This window comes from Penaeus vannamei, chromosome 17 (genome assembly GCF_042767895.1).
Source record: "Penaeus vannamei isolate JL-2024 chromosome 17, ASM4276789v1, whole genome shotgun sequence".
Classification (NCBI taxonomy): domain Eukaryota; kingdom Metazoa; phylum Arthropoda; class Malacostraca; order Decapoda; family Penaeidae; genus Penaeus; species Penaeus vannamei.
Window position 1 is genome coordinate 37,557,463 of NC_091565.1, and position 10,682 is coordinate 37,568,144.

General features: G+C 37.0%; 1 protein-coding gene across 1 annotated transcript in view; it reads right to left on the minus strand.

Annotated features, from left to right (window-relative positions):
- Nucleotides 1-5,491: 5,491 nt before the first annotated feature.
- Nucleotides 5,492-10,682, minus strand: part of RnrL (Ribonucleoside diphosphate reductase large subunit) — a 27,856-nt gene continuing 22,665 nt past the window's right edge. Inside the window, exons 5-18 of the mRNA XM_070132293.1 lie at nucleotides 10,523-10,682; nucleotides 10,126-10,328; nucleotides 9,815-10,011; nucleotides 9,164-9,276; nucleotides 8,906-9,035; nucleotides 8,671-8,771; nucleotides 8,369-8,497; nucleotides 7,833-7,925; nucleotides 7,570-7,703; nucleotides 7,316-7,460; nucleotides 6,889-7,101; nucleotides 6,674-6,769; nucleotides 6,274-6,462; nucleotides 5,492-6,142 (exon numbers count right to left, since the gene is read on the minus strand). The exon at nucleotides 10,523-10,682 is cut by the window's right edge and continues 1 nt beyond it. Coding sequence (XP_069988394.1) covers nucleotides 5,897-6,142; nucleotides 6,274-6,462; nucleotides 6,674-6,769; nucleotides 6,889-7,101; nucleotides 7,316-7,460; nucleotides 7,570-7,703; nucleotides 7,833-7,925; nucleotides 8,369-8,497; nucleotides 8,671-8,771; nucleotides 8,906-9,035; nucleotides 9,164-9,276; nucleotides 9,815-10,011; nucleotides 10,126-10,328; nucleotides 10,523-10,682 — 2,149 coding nt within the window. The 3' untranslated portion in view covers nucleotides 5,492-5,896. The remainder of the gene's footprint in view (nucleotides 6,143-6,273; nucleotides 6,463-6,673; nucleotides 6,770-6,888; nucleotides 7,102-7,315; nucleotides 7,461-7,569; nucleotides 7,704-7,832; nucleotides 7,926-8,368; nucleotides 8,498-8,670; nucleotides 8,772-8,905; nucleotides 9,036-9,163; nucleotides 9,277-9,814; nucleotides 10,012-10,125; nucleotides 10,329-10,522) is intronic.

The following is a 10,682-nucleotide window of genomic DNA, read 5'->3' on the forward strand; positions in this document are numbered from 1 at the left end:
GCGGGCCCGCTATTCAGGGGGAAAAATGCTGTGGCTTTACTACGAATGCAAGCAGTGCCGTGTCCCCTCTTTCAGAATGAATATGTCTGCACAGATAGACTTCATTTGCAACTAGCCTTTCCACGCGAGCGGACATGACCGGCGGGCACAAAAGCGGGCACGAGCAGACCTGACGTCACAGGCGGCCAAACTACACAGTGAACAAGTAATTTCCTTGTTGTGCACGGTCGAGGACAGCCCCGTGGCGTTGCTCTCTCCCGGAATACGTCTGCGGGAGGAATTGCAATGCTGTCCGCAAGTTGTCGTTTCGGCCAGCCTGGAGCCAGATGTTGCCGGATAGTGTATTTCGTCGAATTTCAACTGATGACACGTGGTGATAAATGCTAAAAACAACAATGGAAGTGTATTTCGTCGAATTTCAACTGATAACTGACACGTGGTGATAAATGCTAAAAAACAACAATGGATATGATGAAAAGTATCCATGTTGACAAATGTAGAAAAGGTATGAATGAGACTGGATATCTTTACAATACAAGAGATGTATTTGACCGGTTTCGATTACGTCTTCAGCAGAAATACATGTATTTCTGCTGAAGACGTAATCGAAACCGGTCAAATACATCTCTTGTATTGCGAAGATATCCAGTCTCATTCATACCTTTTCAACAATGGATATTTCATGTACAGTTAATGATCACATCACCGATCTTGATATAACAGTTTGCTGGTTTAACCCGCGGACACAAGGAACAAGCGCCGCCAAAAGGCAAACTGCTCAGTTATGTAAATGGGCCACTCTTAGTTACCCATTAATTAGCAGCAATTAACATAAGACAGCTTTAGGCTTCATGTACAGCGTATTGTGCTGCACCAGCTTTTGGTGGTTAATGGTTAACGATTATAACAAATAAATCGTGTCGTTCATTATATGAGTAATAAATATGATACATGTCAAAGATCCCACAATACTATATGGTAGTATGGCAGTGAAATGGATAATTAGGGAGAGCATATGGAGTAAGGCGGGGATTAGTAAGAGGGAAGGCGATTAGACCAAAAGGAGAATAGCGATGCGTTTGAGGAAGAACAAAAGGGAAATGATGAGGGGGGATACCGTGAGGATGTCCAACAGGGGATCGAAGAGAGAACAGGCCACAAAGCGAGGATAGGACAGCAGAATGCTTGGGACTGGAAGAAGAACTATTATGAAGTAATCAACGGCTAATAACGGCTTTTAATTTTGTAATTACGCGGAAGAACTGTGTTTAATTTGTTCTTATGCATTTTTTTGAAGATTATTTCGCTTTGAAAATAACAATTAAAGCTTTTAGGCCTCTTTTGATAAATAATCAAACGTTAATTGAACCGTCTCCTACATTTTTTATTGCAGTATTTTATTTAATACAAATAGCGTTACAATGCCAATAAAAATAGGGTGCCACATCACATTTAGATATTATAAATCTGTAAAATTACCGATATAATTATAAGCAAGACATTAAAATACTTACCATTGTGTTATTACAACAGAATATCAGAAAATGGTATATAACGATATAAATGTTATAATCAGTGGCACTAAAATTGAAAAGTGGCAACGGAGCAAATCATAAACAAAATCGCAAGGAAAGTCCTAGATCTTTCGTGAATACCGCCCCAAGGGAAGCAGATAAAGTATCAGGAAGGCCTCCAGGAGGGCAATAATCCAGGGAAAGACACTGTTGTGACAAAAGTGTGTCACGTGAGCATTCAGGAGGGAGCGGAAGGGATAATGGGGAGAGAGGGGGTGCAGTTGGAGGAGGAAGGAAGGGGTGTGTTGAGAGGGAGTGGGAGTGGGAGAGAGAAGCGTTCTCTTCGATCACGTTTAGGTGCAGTGTTACCTTAACCCTCGTAGAAGTTAATTGCTTCATTATCAGTCTATACTAAAACTTAGAATGGGGAAGAACTTGTCTAAAACACGTAAGGCTGATCTTTGGGCGCACTGGACCCATTTTCAATACTCTATTCACGTTTCCTTCGCGAACGGGCAAGTAGGGTGATAATGAAATGCAGAATGAATATGCCTGCATAGATAGACTTTATTTAAAGGGATAGGTCTTTCATGATCTTGAGCTCTATCTCTAAATTTACTGTACTTATAGCGTGTCAGTTACTTGCAAGGGGGCATTGCTGCTACCATCCGAATAAGGGATGTGTATGCGAGACAGTAGAATACGTCTGAATGTAACGTTGTGTAAACGTCTGTGTGAATGTGTCAGTCTGTGTATAAAAGAGACGTTAAACCCATACATGACTGAACGTTGTAAGAATCAAGGAGGCATTTATTTACATTACATTTAGTCTTGGTTTGAGATCATTTCACTAAAGAGAAAAACTCTTATGTCCTTCATTTTCAATAATTAAGTATTACATTACTGTTTGCTTTTAAGAATCCTTTTAAATCAACCCATACGTATTAAAAAAAAGAAAGCAAGAAAATACATGATACTGATATATTTGTTGAACTATAAAATAGCTCCGAAAATATCCAAGATGTCTCTGGAAGCAGAATAGGTGGGTGGAGCAGAGAACGTGGAACACTCAGATTGTCGGTGCGACACCAAAGATTTTACTAATTATCTCCTTTTTAATTGCCATTCGCCTTTTTCGTATTCAATAATTGACAACTTATCACTGACAACATCAAATTTACCTAGAATGTGAACAGGAGAAATCAGGATTACAATCGTGAGTGCATGCAAAAAAAAAAAACGAAATACTTAAGTCAAGATTGATTGCACCAATTGAGTTACCCAGTTATCTAATCTCGCTTGAATATGTAAATACTTCAAGTGGGAGCATAATGTATCCAAAACATAAAACTGCTTTTAATTCCAAAATATTGATGGGTAAATTATCTTCAGTGTGCCAAAGCCTGTATGCGCTTCCTCATCTTCCACAATGGCTCACCAAACAAAAGTTCACGAGTTTGTTTATAAATCTTTTGTTTCTTTAAACTTATAGATATCTAAGTTGAACGTCGAAGTTTTCCATCCACCACTGAATTTGTTCTTTGGCTTTCTTTTTTATGAAATTAAATAATCTTTTTTTATGGAAATTTCCAAGTGTTTATATTTGAAGGCTATACATGGCACACCCTGAAAGCTGGATAATAGATTATGAATAGATTCAGATATTTTCCTTATCGTAATTTGATTTTGGCTTATCATCCCATTTGCGAACGTTTTAATCTTCTCTTTCTATGTATCTATTAAATAAATTGACATCTGACAGGAATCGAGAATAAACCAAAGAAATTCCATTTTTGTTGGTGATAAACTTGATTTCTCAAAATTAATCGTAATGCTTTAAAAAAATCAAAAGACAAGTGGTTCTGGAAACAGTTTGTTCAAGTCTATCCTTACAAGAATTGATAAGCCGTATTCATGTTGACAAATGTAGAAAAAGGTATGAATGAGAATGAATATCTTTACAACACAAGAGATGTATTTAACCGGTATCGAATATATCTTCGTCAGAAATACATTCATTCTCAACCATACCTTTTCTATATGAATTAATAAATATAAAATCATCTAGATAAGACTCTCTATCATTCCCATTTTTTTAAAGAGCCTTTATAATGAGCGAAGCAGTTTGGTTGAAATCTTAGACGTCCCCGTGTTACCTTGGGGGAATACCCGGAGCCTATGACAAGGTCTATATAAGTACTTATATAGACCTTGGCCTATGATGCCTTTGGTTCCAAAGAAAACGAAAAATATGCATGTTTTCAATCTGTTGATTTGAAAAAGCAGTTTCGGAACGCCAGATTCATGGCCCTTCTCAAATCGTCTATTTTAAAATCAATGTATTTCACATGATTTTTTAAAGATTTTAGATTTACAATCAGCCTAACTGACCCGTCTTTCTTAATGTCTAGAAAAAAAGTGAATAATAAACTTTACAAAGAGAAGCAGAGATCTCGCTGCATTTTTCCGTCACATTTTGTTCTAATTCAGATACTTCACGGTCTATAATATAACCTTTCATAAATTTTGACACCTCTCCTTTAGAAGTTTTTTTCTTTTACATTTTTTGGGACTAACGAATCTCCCCACCTTGCAAATCCTCAACAGTATGTTTGCTTTGTAAATCCTTATTCACCTTGTATATTATTTCCGGTCCGGTTTCATCTGGCCTTCCCTGATATTGCTCCTGAATGGACACCCCACTCGCTCAAATCTTTGGCTCCGCAAGGATTGATGGGGCCCGTAGAAAGATCGCCTCTGTCCTCTGTAGCAGCCTCTTCCTCCTCTAACAAACTTCCTGCAAGAGGCAAATTTTCCTGTGTCCGTTTCTTTCATCTTTTTTGTTAATTTTACAAGGCCACAGAAATTTCTCTTCAATCTTTTCATCCCATGTACACAGGGATTTGAATATCATTATGTGGGGGAAGCGAGACGAGTCGCCTTCCATAGTTTAAGATATATGATAGCCCTTAAAAAGGGATATCACATTATAATCTTCTTTTACTTGTTTTGCAATGTCTTAAATTGGGATTAAACACGTAAAAAATTTGGTCAATTTTGTACACTTTTTTGCATTAGCAGCAATTTCTGCGCTCTACTCAGGATTCAGTTCCGGCATTTTAAGATTGGTTACGTCTTTCGGGAACTTGGTATCATTTAGTATATTCACATCTTATCATCTGGCTTCTTTCTATCTATTCATTTTCTGTTGGGTCAACATCTAGCGATATGGTTGGCTTGGGGCCGAAGACACCAGGTAGGAGGGAAAGCTCATACAGCACTATAAAATATTGTGGCTAAAAAGGATAAAAATATGTTGACGATGAAGATAAAATGTTATATGATAAAGGTTGTAGAGCGCTGTAGGTTAGTATGGTAGTGAAAAGGGAGTACAAAGGCAATTCGGGACTGACACAAAGTCAGCCTTTCATCCTTTCAGCATCTCTCGCACTTTAGGATGTGGACAGAAGGGGAAGAAGATTCAGAAGAAAAGAAGAAAAGACTAAGCAAAAGTGGTTTAGGTGAGGGCAAGGTAGGGGCAATCCCTTCATTGGGTTCCAGTTTCGAAGCCCCCTCCCCCCACGACACCATTGAGCAAGGTGGGAGGGGGTCGGGAGAGGGAAGTCTTGGGAGTATTTTTTTTTTCGAGGTGGCTTGTAAAGTTTCACTTATATTTGCAGAACCTGGGTATACATCTCAAGATTATACTAGCACCAGGAAGTTTTTTTTTCAATTTTCTACCAAATGCAGTAATTTCTGAAATCAATCTATGATGCGATTTTGGATTAGGCGCTATTTTTGATCAGATTACATTCACTAAATTTACACCATAAAAAGCCTTTAAATCTGTTTTGATGCTTGGATTTCAAGGGTCCTATAATCTTATCTTAGATTTCAATTTTTTTAACCAAAGCCAAAAATAGTGCACACCTGGTATGTTAAAATAAATTTTCATGTGAAAGGCAACAAAATACATATTTTATATAAATGCTTTATAAAAAAAAATGTATACAATACACAAAATAGTAAAAATATAGTGGTACACTGATATCTAAGTTTACTTAGTCGTGGACCTACTTAAGATAATGGCAGTGATATGTAAGCTCTCGGTTGTGTTGTGCAGAGATAATAAGGCACAAGTGTGAATGCACAACTTAAGTGAAAGAACTTAAGAGATATACGACAGAGTCAACTCAAAAGGAAGATAAAAGCAGAATTAAAATCGTGTAACAAAATATACAAACTTAACTTACTATTTATCACAATGAAAACTGCAAGAGCAGGAAATAAAAAAAGCTTGTAAAGTAAACCTTAAAAGAATATTTGGAGAAATCACTGGGAACACATTGCTTGAAGAGATTTTTTTTAGTTCACTTTGAACTTTACGATCCACACATGAGGCACTCATCCTTGTTCTCAAGGGAGCAAACCATGGCTGCCATATTCATAGCATCTGGCTTTCCTGCACTGGAGGTGCCATTGGTAGTGCCATTGGTAGTGCCGTTTGTAGTGCCATTTGCATGACCGTTGGCAGTATTTTCCTTCTTTAGCTTGGACTTGTCAACAGTAAACTGAATGGCGTTGGCAGCAGGCTTAGTGCGGAGGTAGTACATGCCAGTCTTCAGACCCTTAAAGAGCAGATAAATGTATAATTAATTTATGTAAAGAACATGAAGTAGAAAATTCCAAGTAGAACAGCACTGTATTACAAGAGGAACTTTATATTTTACAGGGCAATCAGCTGTAACATAGTACTTACCAGTTTCCAGGCATAGAAGTGCATGGAGGTTAGCTTTCCATAGTTTGGTTCAGCTATGTGGATGTTGAGCGACTGACTTTGATCAATAAAGGCACCACGATCAGCTGCCATCTGGATTACTACTTTCTGCGAGACCTCCCACACAGTCTTGTACAAAGCCTTCAGGTCATCAGGAATCTTTGCAATGCTCTGTAAGTGGAAGATTATTCTATAAATACTTTCCTATGCACACCTATATCTAAATTGTTTAAAAGTAAATTCAAGAAAACCTGTGCATTCTAAAATATGGAAAATAAAATTGTGTTCAAAACATATTTGGACAGTCTTATTCACAGATTCTATCTCATTTAGATTGTCAATCCCAATAAAATACCCATGGAAAATGTAGTAATCGTCATACCTGAATTGACCCATTCTTGGCAATCATCTCGTTCTTGGTTTCATCATCCCAGAGACCAAGTTCAGTCAGATCCCGCAATAGGTGGTGATTTACAACCTGCAAGCAACAAAGTGGGTCAATATATAAAATAAGGCACACAAATTTTCCAGATTAAATGAATATGTATTGCAGGAAACATTTCATGCAGGTTACTTGAATCAACCATTATCTCTGACCTGGAACTCTCCTGAGAGGACACGACGGGAATAGATGTTGGAGGTGTAGGCTTCAATGGACTCGTTGTTACCCAAAATCTGAGCTGTCGATGCAGTAGGCATGGGGGCCAGCAAAAGGGAGTTACGCACACCAAACTTGGCTACCTTAGCCTTGAGAGCAGCCCAGTCATGCAGGTCAGTTGGAGTTACATTCCACATGTCATACTGGAAAATCTGCAAAGGAAAGGAAAGAATGGAAAGTACTGCCTAAGATATATGAACAATATTTGATTTTAAATAATTTCTTATTAGTAAGGTTCAGCTTAGGAACCTTGTGGCCCAAACAAAATCTTTCACCAGGAATATATATCTGCCTCCATATTCACTGGTTCAGAGCCTTCAACAGCTAAATCTTTTCTTCACCATTTAGCTTGAAAGATTCACTTACCCCTTTACTGACTGGACATCCTTCATAGGTTTCATAAGGACCAAGTTTCTCTGCTAGTTCACAGCTGGCTTCCATTGCACCATAGTAAATGGTCTCAAAGATCTGTTTGTTGAGCAACTTTGCCTCTTCCGAGTCAAAGGGATATCTGGGAAAAATAAATCTTGCTTAGAATATCCACTGACAGAAGGCTAAACAAATATTTTCTTGTCTTTATATATATCTGCAGATAGTGAGAAAAAATTTGCTAGTTGTACCTCATAAGAATGAAGGCATCAGCAAGACCTTGTACACCAATACCAATGGGTCGATGACGCATGTTTGAACGCTTAGCCTCTTCAACTGGGTAGAAGTTGACGTCAATAATCTTGTTCAGATTTCTTGTAATGACCTGTTTAAAAAAAAAAAACAGCCCTTAGAAAAAATTCCAAAATATTTCACATTACTTTAAACACCATTTATTCATATCATTTTTATCAACAATAAATGGCAAAAAGGACAAATTAAAACCGATTAATACCTTTGTAACTTCCTTCAGCTTGACAAAATTGTAAGTTTTGTCTGGGTTGACAAACATGTTGAGAGCAATTGATGCCAAATTGCACACAGCAACCTGCAAATATCAAATACCAGTGAATCAGTGAATCTGAATATAGTAAACTATGAACTAGTAAAACTTTATCAATCCTAAAGACAAAACCATCTTAATATTTTGTTCAAAGACATAGGAGAAATGAAATAGTTAGTATACAAAATATTAGTATATGAAAACATGGTACCTACTTCAAAGTAATATCTATTTCTGCATTTTCACTAAAATAATATATCAGGAAAAAATGTTCTTTCCAAGTATGTTTAGCCAAAGTGACAGCTGAAATTACTGATAATACAAGTCAAAGTCCTACACTAAGATTACACATGACTGGAAAACAATATATTAATGCTCCACAACTTTTATTAATATAATTAAAAATACAATTACAAAAATATTTAAAGTTGAAGGACATGGAATATTTTTCAAAAGCAAATGTGGTTATGAAGCCACAACCGACTTACCTCATCTGGTGAGGAATATTCTACAATCTCAGTACAGAGGTTAGAACACTTGATGGTACCAAGGTTCTGTTGGTTACTCTTTCTATTGCAGGCATCCTTGTATAACATGTATGGTGTACCAGTCTCCACCTGTATGAAATTTGTAAATCTTAATGTTTGGAGACAAATAAACATTCAAGATAATTTTCTGAAGACAAGCTTCAGGATTCATCTCTTGCAGATTAACTTATCATATGTGAACTGTACATTATTCTTAAGAACAAAATATTGATTATAATCCACAGTACAAATATCTGACTCACCTGTGATTCAATAACTGCATACCACAACTGCTGGGCCTTCACTTTGCGACGGTAACGACCTTCTTCAACATACTTGTGGTAGAGTTTCTCAAATTCCTCACCTATTTAGGAAAACATAATATTTAAGTAGCCTTCATAGTAAAGGAATGACAATAATAGTGGACAATACTAAAATTCTGATACACACATTACAAAATTGACTATTTCAGTAGCTAAGAAACAATAATTTATGTACCCCAGGTATCATGAAGTCCTGGGCATTCATGAGGGCACATCAGGTACCAGTCGCCATTGGATTCCACTTGCTGCATGAACAGATCAGGAATCCACAAGGCATAGAAGAGATCCCTTGCTCTTTGTTCATCCTAAAAAAAAGTACAGTAAATTTATCCTTCAATAATTATTAAGCATATACAACTATCAAACATTATCAAATACATTTATTATGATCTACTTTAATATCCATTTAAAGTCTTACTGTGTAACCTCTCACCTTTCCAGTATTTTTGCGAAGGTCAAGGAACTCAAAGATATCTGGGTGCCATGGCTCCAAGTAGATGGCAAAGGCACCTGGCCTCTTGTTTCCACCTTGGTCCACATAACGTGCTGAAATTTCAGAGTAATTGTTTTATGAAGGTATAAACCTAAGAAGTGTACAAGAAAATGAATACTTGTAGTTTATATTTCCTGTAGATTCCCTTCTCAATGGTTCATTAAAAAAAATATTGTATGGAAATTCTTAACCATAGGGCTGCATTTGACCAGACGAGTCCCACAAATACGGACAGATTTTTGACTTGGGAAAAGACCTACAAATTCCCACAGCATACTCTGATCAGTTAACTTACTGGTTCTTACTTTGACAATAAATTACCAGGGAAGACTACAGACTATCTAGCCAGATTAAGAGGTGTTTTATTCCTCTCAGTGTATTGAAGTTACAGAGGGCAAGAGAAACAACTCTTGGTAGGTTTATATTTAAAAAGAGAATGTGCTCTTACCTCAACTCAAAATTTTCCTTTTGATACCCACGTATTGTTCTGGTTATTCTTTACAACCATTACACATTTTCATTTTATATTTCAAGATTTACCAACTAAAAATAGAAATAGAGGTCACCACTGTTACAGCAAAAGTAACTTACCTGTGTTATTGTACACCCTCAACATGGGGACAAGACCATTAGAAGTTCCATTGGTTCCTGCAATGTAGCTTCCCATGGACCTGATGCAGTGCACATTCAGCCCAATGCCTCCAGCTGATTTGGAGATCAGAGCACACTGCTTAAGTGTGTCGTAAATGCCCTCAATGCTGTCATCCTTCATCGTAAGCAGGAAGCAGCTGTGTAGAGATGTACATTAGTTCCAGTTATAAGATCAAGGCAACATATAGTGAACAAAAAAAATAGGTAAAACCACTTATAGATACAAGTGCAATTTATCTGTTGACTCTCACCTAGATAACTGTGGCCGTCTTGTTGCAGCATTGAAGAGTGTGGGCGAGGCATGTGTGAACCATTTCTCAGACAACAGATTATAGGTCTCAATAGCAGCATCAATATCCTCACCGTGGATGCCCACTGCCACCCTCATCAACATCTGCTGGGGTCGCTCTGCCACTTTGCCGTTGATCTTGAGCAAATATGAACGCTCCAGAGTCTGGAAAGTTTCAAAGGATAAGTAAAATGCTACAAGAGTACAAATATATTACTTTCATACAATTAGTGATTCAATACATCTCAAAAAATACAATATATTGTATACAAATTTTTTTTAGTAATATTTCAACCTTAAACTTAAATTTCATATCCACTATACTAATTTTCAGCTTAGTTACAAATACTTGAACAAACCTTGAAGCCAAAGTAATTGTAAGAAAAGTCACGGTCATAGATGATAGCAGAATTGAGTTTATCTGCGTGGTTCATGATGATCTTGTAGTAATGCTCGCTAAGCATAGGCATCCTGTTTCCAGTCTTATTGTCGATCATGTTGTAAAGATCTTCCATTACC